This window comes from Aethalodelphis obliquidens, unplaced genomic scaffold (genome assembly GCF_003676395.1).
Source record: "Aethalodelphis obliquidens isolate GAN/ISIS:26980383/991018 unplaced genomic scaffold, ASM367639v1 scaffold30, whole genome shotgun sequence".
In the NCBI taxonomy this organism is placed as follows: domain Eukaryota; kingdom Metazoa; phylum Chordata; class Mammalia; order Artiodactyla; family Delphinidae; genus Aethalodelphis; species Aethalodelphis obliquidens.
The window spans coordinates 3787418-3810364 of record NW_020837974.1 but is presented as its reverse complement, the minus strand read 5'-3'; the positions used below and the strand labels follow the sequence as shown (position 1 = coordinate 3810364).

The 22947-nt window shown below is 58.6% G+C and overlaps 2 protein-coding genes across 11 annotated transcripts in view; both read left to right on the top strand.

Annotated features, from left to right (window-relative positions):
• Window positions 1-9543: 9543 nt before the first annotated feature.
• The window catches only part of TNRC18 (trinucleotide repeat containing 18), an 89154-nt gene continuing 75750 nt past the window's right edge, over window positions 9544-22947 (top strand). For 3 of the 10 annotated variants that reach the window (XM_027125683.1, XM_027125681.1, XM_027125678.1), the window contains exons 1-2: window positions 15935-16333; window positions 18243-18675. In XM_027125683.1, the coding sequence (XP_026981484.1) occupies window positions 18489-18675 (187 nt within the window). In that variant the 5' untranslated portion in view covers window positions 15935-16333; window positions 18243-18488. Of the gene's footprint in view, window positions 9764-15933; window positions 16334-16365; window positions 16949-17051; window positions 18676-22947 lie in introns of those variants that run through there. The other 7 variants (XM_027125689.1, XM_027125688.1, XM_027125685.1 and 4 more) reach the window with 5 other exon arrangements.
• LINC02983 (long intergenic non-protein coding RNA 2983) lies at window positions 11663-13534 on the top strand. The gene is given in 1 exon segment (XM_027125690.1): window positions 11663-13534. A coding segment is annotated over 1 exon segment (666 nt). The 3' UTR covers window positions 12329-13534.

Here is a 22947-nt window from a genome sequence, read left to right as displayed (position 1 = left end):
TCAGAAACGCTTTTCAGCTTGAACCCCACGCTTTAGTTATCTGTTGCCACGTGAAAAGCCATCCCAATACTAGTGGCTTTATGACGTCGACAGTCATTTATTTCGCTTGTGAATCTGTAGCTTGGCGTCTCTTGGCAGGATCAGCTCGCCCCTGCCCTGCGTGGTGTCTGCTGGGACATGTCCTGGGGCTGGACACTCACCTCCACGGTGGCTCACGTGGATCCAGGCTGGTGACCGGAGGTCGCCTTCCACGTGGGCGCTCCTCGGGACTGCTCGGGTTTCCTCACAGGGTGGTGGCTGAGTTCCAAGAGTATCACCCCAAGAGGCAAAGAACGGAGGCTGCCAGCTTTGGAAGGCCTGGCCCAGACCCGGAACGCTGCCCATCCTGTCGCGTTCTGTCGAGCAGTCAAGGAGGCCACAGCCTCAAGGGGAGGAGATGGGAACCCCACCTTCCAGCAGGAGTGTCAAAGGATCTTAGGGCCACGTTCTCACATCGCCACCCCCCTGGCCCTTCTGTTCTCGCTTCTCATTTCCTTTGGCACTGCTGCCTCCTTCCTGGGAGGTCTGCAGATGGCCCCCAGCATGCCAGGCTCGGCCAGGCAGTGGGCGACGACACCTGTGGGTAGCGATATGCATGGTTCCCAGGGCCAAACACTCACGTCAGAGTCCACTTTACAGATGAGAAAACTGATCCGGACCAAGATCACAGAGGTGGGATTTGTTCCCCCATCACCCCGCTTTGTACCCCGTCCACGTCCCCTGTCCCCAGTGCCTTTGGGGAGCGTGACCCTTCAGGCTTCCACTGCCTCCAGCCAGACTTAGCTTCCAGAACATTCCGAGCCTCCTTTGCCTGGTGCTTGGGGGCAGCTCCCGGCTGACGATGAACTGAGCTGACACGTAATTTGTACCTTGTGTATGAAGATGCAGTTGTTGCCAGAAGAGCACTGAAACTCTCCGAGAAGGATTTCTATGCCTTCAACACAGCACCAATAAAATGAGTTTGAATAAATACCACTCAACCCACCCAGGCATGAAGGGGAAAACATATACCTAAAATCATGGGAGGGACTTCCCTGGTGGCACAGTGCTTAAGAATCCTCCTGCCAATGCAGGGGACACAGGTTTGAGCCCTGGTCCAGGAAGATCCCACATGCCATGGAGCAACTAAGCCCGTGTGCCACAACTACTGAGCCCACATGCCACGACTACTGAAGCCTGCGTGCCTAGAGCCCGTGCTCTGCAACAAGAGCAGCCACTGCGATGAGGAGCCCGCGCACCACAACGAAGAGTAACCCCCGCTCGCCGCAACTAGAGAAAGCCTGCACACAGCAACGAAGACCCAACGCAGCCAAAAATAAATAAACAAAAAAATAAAAAATACATCTACACATGGAACAATTCTCACAGAACACCTACTAAACGCTAGCAGAAGACCTCAGATACCTGAAAGAACAAGAAAGCTCTCCATGGGACTTCCCTGGTGGTGCAGTGGTTAAGAATTTGCCTGCCAATGGACAGGGGACACGGGTTCGAGCCCCGGTCCAGGAAGATCCCCCCCATGCCATGGAGCAGCTAAGCCCGTGTGCCACAACTACTGAGCCCCTGCACCCTAGAGCCCATGCTCTGCAACTACTGAAGCCTGTGTGCTCTGGGACCTGCGTACTGCAACTGCTGAAGCCTGCGTGCTTAGAGCCTGTGCTCAGCAACAAGAGAAGCCACTGCAATGAGAAGCTCGTGCACCACAATGAAGAGTAGCCCCCGCTTGCTGCAACTAGAGAAAGCCCGCATGCAGCAACGAAGACCCAATGGAGCCAAAAATAAATTTTAAGAAAATAATAAAAATAAAAACTAAAAAAGTTAAAAAAAATTGTAAAAAACACCAAAATTTAAAAAAAAAAAAGTCTTAAAAATAAATAAATAAAATAAAATCACTGGAGCTGGGCTCCTGTGGGCCGAGGTGATAGGGCCCCGCTCCTTGTGGACAAGCCCAGCTCATGGGCAGGAGGTCAGCAGGGCCGCAATGTGCATCCCAGGGCCACTGTCATCTGTGCTGACCCAGGATAGCCAGTTGCCTGGGATGGGAGGCCTTGCCTGACTCTCTCCCCTCCCACAGGCCCAGCATGCTCTCTGTGAGCCAGGCAGACCCTGCTGGGGGCCCTCTAAACCTTAGCAAGGCTGTTCTTCCAGTGCCTGTCTCTGCTTTCCCTGCCTAGTAAACTTCTATTCATCCTTGAAAACCCTACCAAAATGACGTCATTCCACTCATTCATTGAGTGGACATTCACTGAGGTCTACTGGGCTGGGCATGGGGGAGAGAGTGGTAAGAAAGCAAAGGGCCCCTGGCATGGGCTGTATTATGGACTGAATGTCTCTGCCCGCAAAATTCGTATGTTGAGCTCCTAACGCCCCAAAGTGATAGTATTAGGAGGTGGGGGCTTTAGGGAGGTGATTAAGTTTTGATGGTAGAGCCCTCACGAATGGGGTTAGTGGTCTTGTAAGAGAGACCCCAGAGACCCTCTGTCCTTTCTCTCATGTGTGGACACAGTGAAAAACAGCTGTCTGTGAACCAGGAAGCGGGTCCTCACCAGACACCAAACCTGCCAGTTCCTTGATCTTGGACTTCCCAGCCTCCAGAACTGGGAGAAATAAATTCCTGTCGTTTAAGTCACCCAATCTATGGTATTTTTGTTACAGCAGCCCAAATGCACTAAGACAGGCTGAATTTCCCCCCCATAATTCATATGTTGAAGTCCTAGCCCTGGTACCTCAGAATGTATTTGGAGAAGGGACCTTTAAAGAGGTAATTAAGTTAAAATGAGGACATTAGGGTGGGCCCTAATCCTACAGGACTGGTGTCCTTATAAGAACAGGAGATCAGGACACAAGCGTGCACAGAGGGATGACCATGTGGGGACACAGGGAGAAGACGGCCGTCTGTAAGCCAAGGAGAGAGGCCGCAGAGGAAACCAACCCTACTGGCACCTTGATCTTGGATGGCCAGCCTCCAGAACTGTGAGAAATATATTTCTGCGGTTTAAGCTGCCCTGTCTTTGTTGTGGCAGCGCAGGTGGGCTGATACAGCCTCTTAGGCTTGTAGGGATGACAAACACGTAGGAGATGATTGTAAGAGGGGTGATAGGGGCCTTTGGGAGGGAACAAGATGGTCAGAGATCTGTTTTTCACCTCCCTCCCAGGAGCACCAGTCCCATCCTGTTTCCTTTTTTTTTTTTTGCGGTACGCGGGCCTCTCACTGTTGTGGCCTCTCCCGTTGCGGAGCACAGGCTCCGGATGCACAGGCTCAGCGGCCATGGCTCACGGGCCCAGCTGCTCCGCGGCATGTGGGATCTTCCCGGACCGGGGCACGAACCCGCGTCCCCTGCATCGGCAGGCGGACTCTCAACCACTGCACCACCAGGGAAGCCCCTGTTTCTTCTTTTTTTTTTTTTTTCCCTTTCATCCTACCCAGTTATGTGGAGATATTTCTTTATTTATTTTTGGCTGCACTGGGTTTTCATTGCTGTGCGCGGGCTTTCTCTAGCTGCGGCGAGCAGGGGCTACTCTTTGTTGCGGTGCGTGGGCTTCTCATTGCCGTGGCTTCTCTTGTTGCGGAGCACGGGCTCTAGGCACGCGGGCTTCAGTAGTTGTGGCACGTGGGCTCAGTAGTTGTGGCTCGCGGGCTCTAGAGTGCAGGCTCAGTAGTTGTGGCGCACAGGCTTAGTTGCTCCACGGCATGTGGGATCTTCCCGGACCAGGGCTTGAACCTGTGTCCCCTGCATTGGCAGGCGGATTCTTAACCACTGCGCCACCAGCGAAGCTCCTGTAGATGTATTTTTGATGTATTTGTTTGATGTATTTGTGGGAGGAGGTGAGTTCTACGTCCTCCTACTCCACCATCTTGACAGGAGCTCCCAAGAGATCTGGGTTCAAATCCCTTCTCCATCACCATTCAGCCCCATGACCTTGGCCACATCCCTTCCCCCACCTGGGCCTCTGTTGCCACATCATAACAAGATCCCAAGACATAGCAGTGCTGTTGCCCACACCACACCTGAGCAGACCAGCAAAGGCTGTGCAGTAGGACCTCTGGGCCTGCCAGCTGCAGCCTGGGTGACCCAGGCAGAGGCGGCCTTTTCTGAGCCCCTGTTGGCCTCTCAGGGGTGGAGATGACGTGGCTGGAGCAGGGTCAGCAGGAGGTGGCTGTAGGAGGGGCCCCTCAGAGGCAGATCCCTGCCATCAGGATGTAAGCGCAGGTAGTTTACTTGGCGGGGGGGCAGCCCAAGGAAGGCAGGGGAGTGACGTAGGCAAGGAAACACAGCCAGAACAGGGTGTGTTATTAGTTTTTTTTTTTAAATTAATTAATTAATTAATTTATTTATTTTTGGCTGCGTTGGGTCTTCATTGCTGCACGCGGGCTTTCTCTAGTTGCGGCGAGCAGGACACTCTTCATTGTGGTGCGAAGGCTTCTCATTGCGGTGGCTTCCCCTGTTGTGGAGCACAGGCTTTAGGCACGCGGGCTTCAGTAGTTGCGGCACGCGGGCTTCAGTAGTTATGGCACACAGGCTCAGTAGTTGTGGCGCATGGGCTTAGTTGCTCCGTGGCATGTGGGATCTTCCCGGACCAGGGCTCGAACCCATGTCCCCTGCATTGGCAGGCGGATTCTTAACCACTGCGCCACCAGGGAAGCCCCGTTTTTTTTTTATATATAATTTTTTACAAATTGAAGTATAGTTGATTTACAGTGTTGTGCCCATCTCTGCCGTACAGATATAGACATCCTGTTTTTAATATTCTCTTTCATTATGATTTATCCCAGGAAATTGGATAGAGTTCCCTGTGCTATACAGTAGGACCTTGTTGTTTACTCATTCTAAATGTAACAGTTTGCATCTATGAACCCCAAACTCCCAGTCCATCCCTCTCTCTCCCCCCATCTCAGGGTGTGTTACTGGGCTCAGCCTGCCAGGGACCCGGAACCCGGCAGGGGAAGCGGTTGACCTCACTCTAGTGTCTGTCAAGCGTTGCTGGGTGGGCAACTTCACTTCCCGCTCCTCCCAGCCTGCCCTGCGTCTGACCAGGGGAAGCCCCCCAAGTCACAGCAGGTTCTGATTGCAGGCCCTCCGATTAGGGGATGTGAGCACTGCCCCTGCACCCCGAGACATCAGTCTCCCCTTCTGCATCATAGCTGGCTGGAGGACCCCAGTCCTTCTGCAGGAGGGGCTTTGAGTTGTGTCCTGGAGCTGAGATAAGGCAGAGGGGCAAAGGCCCAAGGTCAGTGCTGTAGGTGGAATTGTGTGTTACTCAAAGATAGGGTGAAGTCCTACCCTCTGGAACCTCAGTATGTGGCCTTATTTAGCAATAGGGTCATTGCTGATGTAATTAGTTAAGATGGGGTCACACTGGAGTAGGGTGGACACTTAATCCAATATGACTGGTGTCCTTATAAGAAGAGGAGAAGAAACACAGAGACAGACACACACAGAGAGGAGACGCCACATGAAGACACACACAGAGGAAAGACAGCCTTGTGACAATGGAGGCAGAGATCGTAGTGATGTATCTTCAAGCCAAGAAGTGCTGAGGACGCTGGCCGCCACCAGAAGCCGGGAGCGAGGCCTGGAGCAGACGCTCCATCACAGCCCCCGAGAAGGAGCCAAGTCTGCTGACACCTTGATTTTGAACTTCGGGTCTAAACTGTGAGAGAATAAATTTCTGTTGTCTACAGCCACCTAGTTTATGGCCATTGTCATGGTAGCTCCGGACAAGCAACAGAGTTGGCTTCGGTCCTGTCCTGGTCGAGAAGCGCTAGGGCAGTGGCCTGGGGACAGGGCTGACCACAGTCCATGCAGTGCCAGTTGGGAAACCGTCCTTTCTTGAGCACCTGCTTGGTACCCAGCCCTCACTAGTAGAGGGTGAGGCGCTGGTCACCTGGGGCACGGGGCTTCCAGGCCCCCTTGGCTACCTGAGCGCCTGCTAGCGTTCGGAATGAGCATCTCGGGGCCATCTGCATGGTCAATGTAGGCACACACACTCTCACTTGATCCCAGGAAAGGAGGTTCATTCAGCACTACTTTACAGACAGGTAAACTGAGGCTCAGAGGGGAAATGGCATGTGAATGTCACACACCAAGTGAATGGCAGAATCAGAACTTGAACCCGGGTAGGCTGACTCCACAGTTCCCTCCTGTTTCCTCCCGTGGTCATTCAGTCACCACCCCCCAGCAAGGACAGCCCGGCCAGGGACGGACAGAACTGAGTTCAAACCCCAGCTTGGAAGGGGCAACACTGTGTCTCCTTTTCTGACCTTGCTTTGGAGTCACGGTGTCACTTCACGTGTCTGGTTAGAGACACAAGGTTCTACCTCCACTGGGAGGAATGTCAAGGTCACAGATTAGAAGGGAAACATTGTGTGGCCATCCTCATAGATACAATGTGTCATGACAGCCACTCCCACTCGGGGAGCCAGGCCCCATGCCCCACAGTGGAACTGGAATTGTGACCAGTGTGGGCAGGGTGTTGAGAGAGACAGAGAGACAACAAGAGAGAAGGAGGAGAAAGAGGAGGCGGGGGAATGGAAGGTGGAGGAGCGACTGGAGAAGCTGCAGAGTTTGTGGCCAGTACCATCACCCTGGTGAAATTCTGCCTTTTGGGCAAGGCTGTGGAATAAATTTCATTCATCAGTCATTCCTCAGGTCTGATTAGATCTTGCCCTTAGAGAAGAGTGTGATGGGTGGACAGCTCATCTGCAGTCTGTTTTCTGTCCAGCATTACCATCTCTCCCCATAGACTCCTGGGGCATTGCCTTTTTCTTGCTGCAGATGTGAGGTTGGCCATATCCTACCACATAGAGAAAATGGATGTTTGTAGGAGAGAATGGGTCCAATGGAGAGGGAATTATAATTGAGAGGGAGGGGGCAGTGTGTGTCCTTGATCCATCCATACCTGAAGGTGTTATACTTCTGGGCTTCCTAGTTGTGGGACCCACTGAAAACATATCTTTCTTACTTTAGGTTGAGGCCCTGCATGGTCTGGCTCTTCCCCCTGCTCCTGGGCCTTCTCCTTGGCAGTGCTCACCACCCTTAAGAGTTCTTTGTTAACCAACTGTCCCTCTCACTGGACTGTAAGCTCCACGAAGACAGGACTCTGGTCCACTGTGTTTACCAGTTTATCGTCAGGGCCTAGCACAGAGCCTGACCAGTGAGTATTTGTTAAACATAAGTGGATAAATATAAGGAATGATAAATGCTCTGGCAGTGAAAGTCCTCTGGGCAATGATCCTCTCTTCCCTGTGATGGCCTCACACTGAGGTGGTCAACTCAGGAAATTTAAGCGGCCTGGGCTGCTGAGTCACCACGTGGAGTTCAGCTGCCCTGGAGGGTTGCCCAGGCTCAGAGCAGACGATGTGTCAGGGAGAATACATTTTATGTGTTGCGATAAGCCACTGAGATGGGGATTTTTGTCACTGCAGCATAACCTAGCGCATTCTGACTGATGCACCAGCTGCCCACGAACAACAGCAGACCAACCCCCTGGGGACTGCCGTCTGGGATGTGACCAGTCACCCCCTCTGGATGCTGTCCCACTTCTGCTCATCTGCGTGACTCTTGTGGGCACTTAAATCTGGGATGGTATGGGAATTCCCTGGCGGTCCAGCGGCTAGGACTCTGTGCTTTCACTGCCGAGGGCGTGGGTTCGATCCCTGGTTGGGGAACCAAGGTCCTGCGAGCCATGTGGCTCGACCAAAAAAAAAAAAAAAAAAATTAGGATGGTGTGTTAGTTTGCTAAGGCGGGTACAACAAAAGGTCACAGACTGGGCGGCTTAAACAACAGAAATGTATTCTCTCTCAGCTCTGAAGGTTGGAAACCCAAGATCAAGGTGTGGGCAGTGCTGGTTTCTTCTGAGGGCTGTGAGGGAGGATGTGCTCCAGGCCTCTGCCTCTGTCTGTCTCCTGTTTTTATAAGGACACAAGTCATATTGGATCGGGGCCCACCGTATTCCAATATGACCTCATCGCAACTACAGTTACAGCGACCCTATTTCCAAATAGCATTACACTTTGAGGTATGGGGGGTCAGGACTTGAACATCTGAATTTTGGGGGGTATTCAACACACAACAGATAGCCTCCCAGAGGAAGGTCCAGGGGAGCTGGGCCAGGTGAGCCGGGCTGGACAGGGGAGGCGGGGGAGGAACCCACGTATTTCCAGCAGAAGGAACCATGTAAGCAGGACTTTCTGGCAGGGTGGTTCTAGAAGGTTCTTAAGAGACTCCCTGTGGGCACAGAAAGTATGCGAGTGCGTGTGTGCGTGTATAGTGGGGGGCCCACCTCCCGCTCCTTTCCAGGGTGGAGATAGCCGGAGGCATGCAGAGAAAGTGGAGGGGCGCGGGAAGGGGGGGCCTGTCGGGTTTGATCTTTTTGGGTTTGTTTTTGACTTTCTGCTGACTCTGGAAATGGACTGACATGGGGGTGGGGGTGAGGGAGAGAGGCAGGAAGGCAAGGGAAGCTTTCAAAGCTGCAGCCATGGGAAATATTTTTATTTTCTGTTTGAAAGAAAATGCCAAAGAAGGATTAAAAAAAAAAAAAAAGGAGGGAGGTGGGTGAAGAGATTAGCGCGCTCGTGCGAGCGTGCGTGCGTGCGTGCGTGTGTGTGTGTGTATGTGTGTGTGTCTGTCTGTATGTGTGAGAGAGAGAGATCCTGGGAGACTGTGGGGATGGGAGACTCCTGGGAGACCTCGGAAGAAGGGTTAGGCCCTGCTGCCCCTTCGCTGGAGATGCCAGCACGGGCCACAGAGCACCGGCGGGGAGCACGGGAGGTGCAGAGCTGGGCCAAAACCTGGCTGGCTGGCTTGTTGCCACCCAGGCTCGGTGACTTTGGGAAGTCCCCCCACTTCTGTTGCTCACACGGACCCTTTTGACGAGTGTGTCTCTAACAGGGGCACAGATGTGTGGGACACAACACATATGCAAGGAGCAGACACCCAGAGGAATGCCCAGAGACTGGGGTGTGTGTGTCAGAAACCGGGAGACCCAGAGCGGGAGGGGAGATGGGATTCTCCGGGTGCGTGCTGAGCCCAGAACTGGGAGCCCTGGCCCCCTGAACTCCCGACCGCAGCCCCCTCCCAGCTGGGAGTGCGGGCCAGGCTCCCTGGGTCAGCCTGACCTCGCCCTGCCCTTACTGGGCCCAGGCCAAATGGGCTCCCATTAACCTCTGACCTCTGTTGCCTCCCCCCCAGGCGAGGGCAGGAGAGAGGCCCCAGGAGAAGGTGGAGAGGATGGACGGGGTAGGACAGGAAAGGGAACGGCAGGCTGGGGGCTCCCAGGGATGCAGGGGCTCCACATTCGTGTCCCCAGCGCCCTGCCTGGCTTAGCTGAGGAAGCCCGCCACGTCTTAGCTGTGTGGGCCTGTTGCTTCTCTTCCTGAACCTCTGGTTTCTGGCCTGTTAAATGGGCGTGACAATACCCATGTCAGAGGGCTGTCCAAGCCTGCGCGAAGCAGGGGTTTGCATCGGAAGGAATTTTCCGACCGAAAGAGAGGAAGCCGGAGGGTTCTGCTGTGGAAGGATTTGCCGGGGCCACGTGGGTCAGGCCGGTGGGAAGGGATGGAGGCGCCTGTGGGGGCCAGGCCGGCGGAGGAATTTGCTGCAGAACTCTCAGCGCGCACAGGCCTGCCACGCAGGGGTTCAGAGGCCCAAACAAAGCTGCGAACCAGCGGCAGGAGACGGGGACCTCGAGGAGGGGACCGGGGAGCCCCCTCCTCCCCCCCAGGTACAGTGACGCCCCCCCCGCCCCCCGGCAGGCACACCCCTTCCCAAACACACGTGCTGCCGGGCCCTCCATTAGTCACCCTGGTGCTGACATACATAAATCCCATTAGTCACACCGCACAGACTGGCTGGGAACACACCCAGGCACACCCGGACAAAGAAGGCCCCCAAAGAGGCCTTTTCTGTCCCTCATGTCTCTTTCCCAGCGCCTAGAACAGGGCGGGGACCCTGGGCGCTCAGTGAACACGCAGTCGGCGTTCCCCAGAGCGACCATCTCCCACGGTAACATCCCCACAAGCCGGCACTGCCGCCCCGTCCCCTCCGGGCACACCAGTACCACCTAAACCCCCACGAATGCCCTTGGCCAGTGCCTCTTCCGCTTCCCTCTGGAGGGGGCACGGCTGGCATGGTGTCCCTCTCCCCACGCCTGTCCTCTTGACGGGTCTAGCAGGAAATCCATTCCCCAAGGTCAGCAGAGCTCCTCAGCAGGCGGCCCAGTGCTGATTTATTGGTGGTTTATTTGGAGAAACACAATCGCTCTTGGATTCTGGGGGAAGAAAATGCTCACGGCGGACTTTAACCTTGGGCTGAAACCGCAGAGCTTTGTTTTCGGAGGCGCTTCCTGGGGCGCCGCGGGGCTGGGGCCCAGGGGGGAGGCGCGGCTGGAATGTGGCTCAGCCGCCTCTCCACTCCCAGGCGGCGTTTCCGCCGCGAGGCGAGTGCTCAAATTCTCCTGGGCTCGGCCAGAGGGCCTCGGTCCCTCCTCGTGTGCTTTTAGAAATTCTAGGAAGGAGCTCCCCGGGTGAGTGTTTCCCAGCAAGGTTTCCAAACCCTCCGCCTCCGGCATCTGCCACGTGCCAGTTTGCCGTCGTGTCACTGGCACAGTGAGGCTCTCGGGAGGCACCCAGAAGGGGTGAATGCCTCCCCCTTGCGCGGTTGTCCCCACCCGAAGTCCCGAGCAAGAGGTGGTGGTTCGGAGGTGGCCGTCCCCATCAATAGAGCAAACCGCCTGATGCAGGTCGCCAGCACGAAGGCCTGTTCCCCGCCCCTCTGGTAAAGAGACAAAGTTGGTGACATTAAGCGTTATTGTTGCAAATACACCCTGTGTGGATCTGCACCCCTGTATCCCCCCACGCCCCTCCCCCCACCCGGAGTAGAAAGACTGCCGCGCCTACCAGGCTGCTACCAGCGCCGGACCAATCCCTGCTCTCCCGGTGGTTTGCCTATTTGCGCCAAAGCGGGTGGCCGACCAGGGTGCCGAACTGGGGCCAGACGGGGAAAAGCCGGAGGTGTCCCCGGCAAGGAGGAGAAGGTGGGCCGGTACCGGTGGGGAGCCAGATGAGCCCCTACCTACAGGCACGGCGCCTGCAGACACCCTGCTTGGTCCTCCGTGCACACACAAAAAAGTCCCCCTCCCCGCATGGTGCGCCCTCAGAGGGCTCCAAGGGCAGAACAATGGCCCAGGATTAAAGCACGGTCTGCAGAGAGGGGTGGCAGGCTGAGTTCTGAGAAGCCACTGTGACCCTGATGTCGCCCCTCGATGGCACAGGTAGAGCCAGAGTTGGGCTCAGGTGGGTAGTCGCGCGCCCATCCCAGCCTCACCTAGCCTTCCTAGGAGTAAGCACCCCGTCCGGGCGCCCCTACCCTAGGCAGCGATGCGGTGAGGCCCAGGCCACCTCAGGGTCCGGTGACCGCGGGGATGGAAGATGGTGGCACGGAGTGGACAGGACCGCTCCCTCTCTCTGGTGAAAGGGGAAGCTTCTGGCTGGATTCCCTGCGCAGTCTCGGGGCCCCCAGGCCCTGACCTGGAGAGCGGGGCATCTGGTGCGGTAGGGACGCGGGGTCGACGACCGGGAGTACCCGTGCGTGCAGCGGGAAGGAGGGCCCTGCGCCGAGATTTATGGCCGCAGCCAGCCCCCTGCGCACGGAGAGTGTCTCGCTTAGAGCCAAACAGTAGAGTGGAAGACCCGACCCGGCCGGGGGAAGAGGCCAGGGCCGGAGGCGGAGCCGAGAGCCGCCGGGATCTGCCGGGGCCGGGCCTCGCACTTCGGTCCAGGCTCTGCCCGCCGTGCCCCCTGGTCCCTGCGGCTTTCGTGGCTCTGGCGCCGCGTCCTGGGTCTTTCTGGCGGGTCGGGACGCATCTCGGCTGCGCTGGCCGAACCTCGGCTCGGCGCTGAGTCGTGACTGGGCCCGTCCCAGCAAGGGGATGGCGAGCCTGGCTTTCCCGGGCGGGGCCTCTCCGGGTTTTAGTGGCACCCGGGCCAGGAGCTCCCTGGTTGTCGGACCTGGAACCTGGAAACTGGCGCTTAAGAGACAGCGTCACGGCTTCCCGAGCGGGCAGCCGAGCCCGGCGAATGCCCTGGGCTCCCTTCACCGAGAGGCTGGCGGAGGCGCGGGGATTTCGGTCCCCACCGCGAAGGGCCGTTCGGGGCGACGGGTGGAGGTGGCTCGGGTGTCCTCGCCTAGGAAAGGATGCGGGTTTCTTTTCTGGGGAAGGGGGTGGGGGAGAACGCGTCCAAGCGGTCGGCCACACCAGGATTCCGGGGAGCGCCGTGTTCGGCCCTGAATAGGACAGGATTGACCGAGGCGCTGGGGACCGAGCCCGCGAGTGACAAAGGCGTAGTCAGGGAGAGCTGAATCCAAGGTTGGCCTGTCCTTGGGTTTTAAAACAAAGCGAAATAATTTTGTCAGTCAGGCCGCGTCCACGGAGCTGGAGGCCTAGGAATATACAAAAGGCCTCGTTTCTGGCGGCCCAGGATGGCCGCGGACAAAAGCGCTGGCTTGGGCGGGTTCTCTGGGAACTGAGGTTTGGGGTTGCAAGGAGGTTCCCCCCTTCAGCCGATTTTCCACCCAGCTAGTACAAAACACACACACACACTGCGTCAACACACTCTTTTTGGCTCCGGATCTTGCCGAGTAAACACAAATACGTGGGGGGAGGGAGTGGAAGATGGCGGCGGGACCCGGGAGGACTGCGGGCTGCGCGTCGTTATCCGCTCCGCGCAGGGCGCCCCGGCCTGGGTTTTACGTTTCTGTGCCACCAAAGCGGGGAGGGCGTTTCTTTCCCCAGACCCTGAAGCCCAGCCAGGGGTGTCGCCGATGCCCTCTACGAATGGCGAGGGTCTTGGACGAAGCCTGGGCTGCGCCCACCACTCGGCTTGGGATCCGTCCCCCGCCCTAAAGATGGCTCCCGGCCGCTGCTTGCCCAGCGACTGCGGGCACCCGGGCAGCGGGGCGCGGGCCGGGAGGGGGCAAAGATCGGGACGCGCGTAGGTCGTCCGAGGCGGGTGGCTCCTCGGAGTAGCCGGCTCGCGCCCCCACCCGAGCTGCAGCTCGGAGAACCGGCACTGCCGGGCAGGGTCTGTCCGGGGAGCCCCGCTGCGCGGCCGGGAACCGGGAGCCGCCGCCGTCGCCACCTACGCGTTCCCAGGCCCTGCACCCGGGCGAGCTCTGGCGGGAGGGCCGCGCAGCGGCTCGCGCGGGTGCGGGTATGTGCAGGGAGGGGAGCGCAAGGGGGCTGCAGCCCACAAAGACCCGGGGTATGGGTGGGGGAGGGGGCCTCGCCTGCCCCGAACCTCGGCCCTAATGAAATGCAGGCTTGGTTCGCCCCTCCATCCAGGCGCACACTTGGAAAATGCAAACGCCATTGGCAAATCCAGGGCAAACAGGCAGAATTTTTATTAGCAACTAAATGATTTATGGCACACATACCCCGCCGTCAAAATTACGGCGTCTTGAGCATCCAGGAGTGAAAACATTAAACATTTATAAAAATAGGCTTTTGGTTTTTTCCACCCTTCAAGTCCTTTGTATTCCCCACCCCAACTCTCTCAACATACATATTTTTTTCTTGAGCTCTATTAAAACAAAGAAAAACATTCCAGATCCCGGGACAGGGGATAATGGAATGGAGGTTCAGTGTCTGGGGTCTGAATACTGAGCGATGGGGGCTCGGGAGTGGGAGGGTTTACTAGGAACCCACAGAGGCCTCTGGATAAGACTGGAGGACACTCTGCGCCCACCCGGGGTGCGACCCCACGCACGGCCCCTTCCCCAGTCTTGGCTTTCAGCAGCCTCGTGCAGCTCAACTGCATTTACTTTATTTTCTGCAGTCACCCCCCTCCCCCAAGGCACATAGACACAATACCTCCTTTCTCTAACCCCCCTCTCCTCTCCGTCTTTGCTCTGGCCGTCCCGGGGCTGCAACGGGAGCCTCCCGCCGCCCCGGCCGCTACTGAGACCTGCGTGCCCTGCTCCGCCGCTTGTTCCCCTCCGCTCCGGCTATTTTCGTGGCTTTCTTTCCTTCTCACTCCTCCCTCCCCCCCACGCCCGCCCCGCAGAGCTCCAGCTTCCAAAAGAGGGCAGCCTAGAAACCAGCGCAGGAGGCTCCAGGAAGGGCAACTTGAAACTGCCCTCAAGAGGCTGAACTTTTTTCCTCAAATTTATACTGGAATTAAATTAGACACCCCCAGTTCGCTCTCCAAGCCTACCCCCCTTCTTTTTCTAAAAGTGGCGAAAAGAAAATAGAACGAATGGGCGCTAACTAGCTCATTTTTCCCCCCTCCAGAAAAGTTGCCTTAAAAATGGATTAAAAAAAAAAAAGAATAAACGATGCGAAAACGCTGAGTCCGCAGCGCAGGGCGAAAGAGCGGGCTTCTCTAGTTTTAATTAAAATCTAATCACCACAGTTGCTCTCTGAGGCAGGATCGCCAAGGATTTCTGCCCCTCCAAGCTTCCTTTTGAGGGTACGTAATGCCTAGCCGGGCACGGGTCCCTGCGGGGCTGCGGAGGGAGCGGGCCCCTAGGGCTGCCCCTCCGACCGCATCCGCACTCCTCGTGCCCGCAGCCAAGTAGGTTGCCGCGGGCAGCTCCCGGCTACTCAACCCAGAAAGGATTTTGCTGAAAGCGCAAAATAAAAGTACAAAGTCTGGGGGATTGGGGCTCCCCTCCCCCTCCGGCTGCCGCGGCCAGCCAAGCACTTTTTGGGCTTGGCTGCTGCTTCCTCTGAGCTCAACAGATTTTTTTTTCCCCCGGTCTCGCCCTCCCTGGAGGGGGCACGGCGGATGGAAGGCGAGAGAGGCCCCCAGCCAAGAGGTTTTTAATATTACACTTTAATAGGTTTCAGAAGGCCCCGTGGAGAAATGCTAATAGGCTGAAATGTCAGAATCGAGAGGGAGTCAGTTCGCGCTCAGCCGATCTAATCCTTTTTTCTGCTCTGATTTTTTTTGGGGGGGGAGAAAGGGAGGGGAGCGCCCACGCAAAGAGAGCCTTTGGGGAGGGGCGCGGTGCAAAGCGCCGCAGCCCGGGCCGGGGCCGAGCGGGGGGCGCGCCCTGGCCCGCGTTTCTATAGGAACCCCTTTTAGGAGATTAGAGACTCACCCGCTGCCCGCCGCCGCGGCCTCTCCAAAATATTAATCAGTAACCATCTGACACCGCGTTTCAGGGAGGAACCCGCAGACCGGGGCAAGGAAAACCGCCTTCTCGCCTGCCCATCCCACCCAACCGCGCAGTTCGGGGAGGGAATGAATCGCTGCTTTGTTTTAAAGTGGGGTGGGGGGAGGAGGGAAAAAGCAGCCCTTGTCCGTTTTGGCGTCTCCACCGCGCGTTGTAGAAGGCGCGCCCTAGGGGAGGTGGGGAGCCGGGGGCCCGGGCCCGGGGTGCAGCCCGCCGGGCCTCTGGCTCTTCCCGGCTCGCTCGGCTTGTCACCTCCTCCTGCGAGCAGGAAGCTGACAGGCGGCCCATTAAACTGCGCCTTGCAAAGCCCTGGATTGCGGCGACAACCATCTTCCTCTATTTTGATCACTCAGCCCAGACGCTGGGGGAGGGGGGAGGAAAAAGGAGGAGGAGGAAGGGGGGGGTCCGAGCTGGTGGAGGGGGAGGGCTGCCTAGAAACGGCCCGGAAAAATTCTCACCACCAGTTTTGATCATTCAGCCCCACCGAGGGGAGCCTAGAAACTGCTGGAGCCCCTAGGTCCGTAATTGGTTTTATAGGGATGGCTGAGGGCCAAGGTGTTTACATGCGCGTGATTGGCGGCGCGCGCGGCCAATAGGTGGCGGCCGGGGGCAGGCCTGGGGGGGAGGCGGGCACCCGGGAACAATGCGTGTTTCTTCGCCGTAGAGTGTTCCCCTCCCCCACCCTCCCCTTTCCCGCCCCCCCGCGGCTTTTTTTTTTTTTTTTTTTTTAGATCCAGCGAGAGGAACTTGAAAGGGGGGTTGTGTAATGTACCTTTTCCAATCCCGGGCTGTATATGGAGATTTGGGATTCTTTAAACCGGCGCTACCTGGATTTTATTAAAAAGCGGGGAGCTCGGCGGGAGGAAAGCTGGCTTTTCCGGGGGCTGCGGGAGCCCGGCCGCGGGAGGGCGGAGGAGTTGGCGCGCCGAGCGCTCGGCCCGGGGAGCGGTTTTCTACCAAAAAAAGGAAAGGCGGGCAAAAAGTGTGAGGCGGCTGCGGGTGGCGAAGGGGAGCAGCGGCCGCGGGATGGCGGGCAGCACGGGCGCCTAGCCGCGCCGGGAGCCGGGGCCGCCACCGGAGTCGCCGTCGCCTGGAGCCGGGAGCCCTGCCGCGCCAGGTACGCCGCTGGGCCACCCGCCTGCCCCTGGCCGGGCGCGATGGTCTCCAAACTTCTCCAGATGGCCCCCCACCCCGCCTCCCCCCTCGGGGTGCGCCGGGGATACCCTCAGCTCTCCAGCTCCCGAGGACAGAATCGGGGGACCAGGGCCGGCGTGGTGGGGTGCCCCGGGAGGGGTGGGGGCAAGTCCCTGCGCCCCGGGCGCCCACCTGAGCCCCCAGCCCTGCTCTAGCCCTCCCAACCGGGCCGAGGGGCGTCGGTTCCCTTCTCGGTTCCCGGCAGGCGGTGGGGGAGCCAGGGACGCCTAGACGTTTTCGATTATAGGCTGTTTTTAATTAAAAGCCGGAATTCAGCCATTTTAACTGCATTTAAGAGGGGAAGAAAAGTAGGGAGAACGCAGCAGAGCCCGCAGATGACCGAGCCAGCTTCTCTACCAGAGCAAGGGTGTTCCGGGGGGCTTCACCCCGACTTCCCCAAAGTGGGGCGCGGGGGCATGACCCGAAGCGCTGGCTTTTAAAAGAAAGCTACACAAAGAATTTTTTTTTTTTTTTAAATCACGGAAAGCTCATCGCCTGACATGTATCTTCGGATGTGGCGATCTTAGATTTTTCTAAAGTAAACGCGGATCTGGTAACCAGAGCCTGATGGGAGGCAGCGAGGGAGGGAGGGGGTGTTTGTAACCAAAACCGGGTTAAAATAAGCATCCTTAGCAAAGTTGGGGAGGGAGGCTGGAGGACGCCGGGGGGTTGCGGCTGAGAGGGTCTGCAGCTCCGGGGCCTGGCCGCCGGTCGCGGGGAGCAGGGCGGGCACCCGGGAGCCGGTGGCTTTGGCTTGACCGGTGGCTGGCTCTAGGAGCGCCCGGGCCTCTTGGAATCAGGAATCCGAGCTGCTGAGGGCAGACGGAGAGCGAGGGCAGGGTTGGCTTCCAGACCGCCTCCCGCCCCCACGGGAATCGGCAGATCTTTAAAATAAACAGCTTTATACTGGAACTACAGGGGGATTTGCCCAACGCTGGGGGAGGCGCCCCTCGGTCGGCCCGCGACGCGAAGGTTTTCTTTGTAGGTTATTTGTGGGGTTGGGGGCAAGCTAGGGTAGGAGCGAGACCCTTGAGTCTCTCCCTTCCCCTCTGACGCCCCCCAAATTCCCCGCGCCAGGCCACGTCCTCGGGCCGCAGGATTCCCAGGCCAGGGCGCTGGAAAATGAAACCAAAGCTTGTTTTGAAGGATTCTTTCCAGTCCTCGGGCGAGAATGCCACGTCTCGGCTCTTCGGACTTAGGCTCTGCGACTCACAGTGGCCCGAGGGGGGTGGCACGAGGGGGCGATGAGTCTCTTTAAAAATAATAAACCCGCTTAGCACCCTCTTTCATGAAAAAACTACTAATTCCGAGGCTCGGGGCGAGCTCAGGGGAACCAAACTCAGAAAAGGGAGACAAGGGCTCCCAAAGGTTAAGTATTAAACTTTCCAGATAAGATAGTTACATAGTGTTTAGGGAGACATTTCGAACTGCTCGTGGAAAGGTTTCACTGTTTGAAACCCCGGAGCATGTGACGCCCAGGAATCCAACACACTTCGGAGGTTTGTATTGACGCGCTCGGGGCGCGGCCGAGGGGCCTTCCCCAGTTTCGGGAGCACCCGTGAGCTGCCGAGGCAGAGTCTGGGCTGGGGCGTAGCGCGCCACCGGCCACCTTTTGAGCCGTTGCCCGTGAGCCCGATGCCGCCGAAGGAAGGAGCATGGAATTTAACTTTTTATGGAAAAGGGGCTACTCCCGATTTCATTTCTGGCCACCACATCGGCAGCCCCCGACCCCGAACGGCATAGACGACTTTCTGAACTTGTTTCTTTTTTCCCCTCCTTTTTCTTTTTTCCCCTTCTGTTTCTTCCGCGGCCCGTCTCCTCTCCCCGCCAAGACGCCTTGTGCGCCGCCTCGCGCAGCTCCGCCTGGCCGCCCGGAGGGGCTCCACCACCGGCCGTCTGTGCGCCTCGGGCCGCAGGCCCGCCGCCGAGCGCAAGACCCGCTGGCCGCCGCCGCCATGCACGCCGCGGAGCCCCCGCCGCCCGAGGACTCTGGGACTACGTCGAGGCCGAACTTTTAGGTCCCACTGAACTAGGCCCGCGGGCCGGGTGGGGGGCTGGCCGCGGCACTCCCGCGGAGGATGGATGGCCGAGACTTCGGGCCCCCGCGGTCTGTGCACGGCCCCCCGCCGCCGCTGCTGTCCGGCCTGGCCATGGACAGTCACCGCGTGGGCGCCGCCACGGCCGGACGCTTGCCCGCTTCAGGCTTGCCCGGCGCGCTGCCGCCCGGGAAGTACATGGCCGGCCTCAACCTCCACCCGCACCCGGGTAAGTGCCTTGCGCGATGCCCGCCCTCAGTAGTCTCCTCGGGATCCTGGGAGGGAGGCCCGGGGAAAGTGCTAGGTCCTTCCCCCCCCCCACCCCCGGCGTTCGCAACGGGGGTTCGGCCCCTCCTTCTCCCTCGGCCGGTCCACTGGGTGCCCATGGGTTGCCGGCAGGCTCAGTTCCCGGGCCGGGGAGACCCCTGGGCCCGGGGCAGAGGCCAGTCTGGAGGCTCCGGTGGAGAGGGGCGCGCGACTCAGCTGCCTTCCCCGGCGCTTCGGGCCCTCCCAAGGCGCTCGAGTCTGCCGAAACCGGAGCCACCAGGGGCTATTCCAAACCCCGGGCTCTTGCAACTCGAGCCTGGGCTGGAGTTTTCAAAATCTGGGCGAGAAAAGAACAGACCAACTCCATACCCTTTGAGACATCTGCTCCCAGAGCCGGAATAGTTTTTGTGGCAAATGTTTTTTCAGGCGCCCTGGGCCTGGGTTCGTTCCTTAGCTTCTTAACTCTCGTGCGGGGTCTCCAGCCAGCCCCGGCGCCTGAGGGTGCGGACGGACGAAGACCCCAGCCCTGGGAACGCGGCCTCCGGGGGGCGGGCGGCCGGCGGCCCTTGGGAGACCCCTCATCCCAACCCCCCCACACCCCCGGGAAGGAGGGCAGCAACCCCGGCCCCGGGGACCCCTTGTTTTCCTGCGGGAAGGCAGGGATGCAGATCCTGGGCAGTCGCCGTCCCGAAGCTAGGGGAAGGAAGTGGCGCAGGAGCGGATCCGCGGGGCACGATCGGCGGAGGGAACACCATGGGTCTGACATGGAAGCGCGGGAGGAGGTGTCCGAGAAGGCCCGGCGGCTTCTGCCGTTTCCCGAGAGGGGCTGCCCAGGCTCGGTGGGGGCCACACTGGAGAGGGAGAAGATTGCCCCACGCGGGCCTCGGCCGCTCCAGTCCGGCGGGGTGGGAAGGGAGACGCGGGGACCTCCAGACTTGCCTTCGGCCGCCGCAGAAAACCCGGTTCCTCCTCCCCCGGCTGCCTCCAGCTTTGTGCCTGGCGTCCCACGCTTCAACTTTAAAAAAAATCCACCTCGGGCTTGCCTGGTGGCGCAGTGGTTGGGAGTCCGCCTGCCGATGCAGGGGACACGGGTTCGTGCCCCGGTCCAGGAAGATCCCACATGCCGCGGAGAGGCTGGGCCCGTGAGCCATGGCCGCTGAACCTGCGCGTCCGGAGCCTGTGCTCCGCAACGGGAGAGGCCACAACAGTGAGAGGCCCGCGTACCGCAAAAAAAAAAAAAAAAAAAATCCACCTCTCCCACAACAAAGCGTAGTCTGGGATTCCTGTGATTTCTCGGGGAGCTCCCGACGCTGCCTTGGCCTTGGGGTCTTGGAGGGGACAGCTCTGGGCCGCAGCAGCCGCCTTGGCCCTGCCGCACCGACCCAGCGCGCTCGGCAGCACTCGCTGTTTTTGCCCCTCTTTGATTTTTCTCTTGGAACTTTTCAGGAAGCAGAGTCCCAGGGCTCGGCGGGACAAAGGGCCTTTGTGAGGCGCCAGGCGGGGGAGGGGCACGCACGGGGTCGGGGGGGCCGGGAGCGCGAAGATCCCCGCCTGCCCGGGGGGGGGGGCGAGGACCGGGTCATGGCCTTGGGGTGCGCGTGTCCCCCAGGAGCTCTGCCCGGCCGGCCACGCTGAGGGCTAGGGTTTTCTCCCAAGTGGTGCGCTTCCGGTGAGGGAGGGGTGCCGGAGACCCTAGAGGAAGGGCTGGGGGGCGGCCCTGGGGTACAAAGGGCCGGTCGGGCTGTTTTGCGCGCGCCCAGAGGCCGCGGTCATTTTTGTGTTTGCGCCCTTAAGGTCGCTTGGCCCGGCCCGGAGAGGTGGCAGGGTTCTGTGGCCTAGAAGTGAGACCCCAGTCACTCTGGCTGGCAGGGCCTTCACTCGCCTTCCGAGAGTCTGGGAGAGGGCGCCGCGGACTCCCGGTGTCCAATCTGGCTGGGGCCTGGCGGCGGCCAAGTGCTCTAATGAGAAGCAGCCGGGGAAACAGCCACCGCTCAAGGGGGCCAGGGCCGCGCCGAGCCCAAGCGCAGCAGCCAGGCCCCCTAATGCCCATTAGGTGGATGGGGAGGCTGAGGCACGGGGGGAAGGGACTCGGGGGAGGGGCAGGCAGGACGAGGAAGCAGCGGGAGGTGGCCGCAGAGGCCTGTACCTGCACTTTGTGAGTTAGGACCTGCCTGAGTTCTGCGTGCTTGGCGGCTGAGGTCATGGAGGAAAGAGCAGCCGGGCGCGGGAAGCGCCGCCACTCAGGCCGGTGCTCGCTCACCCAGCAGGGAAGGGTGGGGGGTTGACGCTGCCTCTTGCTCCCCGCCGGTCGAGTGGCCGCACTGAGACCTAGGGACCCCCAGACCCTGGGCCAACGCCCAGACCAAGCCTGGTGCTCATTCCATTAGCCAGGTGGTGGGGAACGGCTCCCCGTTCACTGCTTGGGGCGGGGCAGGCTTACAAATTTCTCAACCCAGCACCCGTCCCCGCCTTTCTTGCGGGGTGCAGGTGCTAAATTTTCCGCTTCCAAGGCGCATCACCTTCTTGGCTGTCAGCTCCCTAAGTCACGCCAACGTTATCAGCCGCATCTTTGTTTATGCTTGTACTGGGAAGCCTGGAGAAGCTGAGCTATTTGCCTCAGGTCACACAGCTGGAGAGGCCGAGTTACCTCTGGACTCCAGCGTGGGCGGGAACTCCGGGTGAATCCAGCTTTCCAAGGCAGAGGGAGCTGCCCCCAGGAGGGCTCACAGCTGGAAGGGACCCTGGCTGTGGGGGGGTGGTGGCTGGGACCCTATTCAAGCAGGTATTGACAGGGGGGTTGGGAGACAGCTTTCTGCATCGTGGATCCGGGTGCAGAGGGATGGTTCCTTCCTCTGCAGAAGAGGAGGTGAAATCAGGAATAAATGGGGTTTGGGATAGAGGGTCCCGGTTACCTTTCCAGTAATCTTGAGTATCGATAGGTGTGTGAGCCCTAAAATATTCACAGCAGTCGGTGAAGTGGGCAAGTAAGTGACGAACGCCTGGTCGACCTGCTCCTCTGTTCTGGGGTTGGGAGGCCTGGACTCAGTTGCCCTCACCATTGCAATTAAAGAGCTATTAGCAGGATTTTGTGCTTGATGTTTATTCTCCCTGACCCCACACCCTGGGCCGGCCCCTGGAGGATATGTGAATGGGAGGTGGGAACCCAGGGTCAGAATGGGGAGGCCCTGCACTTTGGACCGGCCAGTGGACAATAGCGGGCCGTGGGCCTTCGCCAGGGTCTGATCAGCTCTATCTCTGGAATCCAGTCAGCCTCCTGAGATTGATTTAAGAAGATTAATCAGCGGGACTGGCTGGTGGAGGGATGCGATCCTCAAGGGAGATTTGCTGGGCGCATCCTTGTCTGGGCAGAGGCCTAGGGGAGGCCTGGGGAACGTTCTAGAATCTGGAAGGGCCTCCACAGCCCCCTGGCTCTCTGAGCCTCCTGGTTCTTTAGCTCTCAGCCTCAGCACTGTCTTCTTTCCTCACTTGTTCATTTACTCAGCAAAGGATTTCCAAGTGCTTCCTGTGTGCCAGGCACTGCTCTGGCCCTGGGAGTCGGCGGCGACCAAACACAGAAAAATCTTTGCTGTCATTGGAGCTCCCATCCTAGTGTGTGGGGGCCAGGCAGTAAACATAAGTCAGCGGAGGAAGTCATTTTAAAGAGAGAGATAGGCTGTGAAGGAAAGAAAATACTGAGGGACTTTTTTGGCCGGAGTGGTGAGGGGCTGTGAGCCCTGAGAATGGCCGGAGCTGGGGGGAGGGGGGAGTGTGGGACCCTGTAAGTCCCTGAAGGCCAGTAATGAGGTCTTGGAATTTCAAACTCTGAGGAATGAGAAGGCAGGGTTTTAAATGGAGGGAGTGACTCAAATTGAGGGACATTTTACAGAACTAGTCTGGACTCTTAAAAAATGTCAGTGGCATGCAAGACGAAGGCTGAGAACTGTTCCTGGTTGAAGGAGATGAAAAAACTGACAGCAGAAAGGCCATATATAGCCCTCGATTGGATCTCGGATCAGGGGAGAAATTGCTCTAAAGAACATCACTGGGGCAATTGACAGAATTGGAATATGGACTGTAGATTCGCCGATAGCATCAAGTGAATATCAGGTTTCACGAAGTTGATCACGGTAATGTGATTATGTAAGAGAACGTCCTTGCTCTTGCGAAGTAAGAACACTGAAACGTTTAGGGGCAGGGGACTTGATGAATGCAGGTACTCTCAGGAATGGCTCAG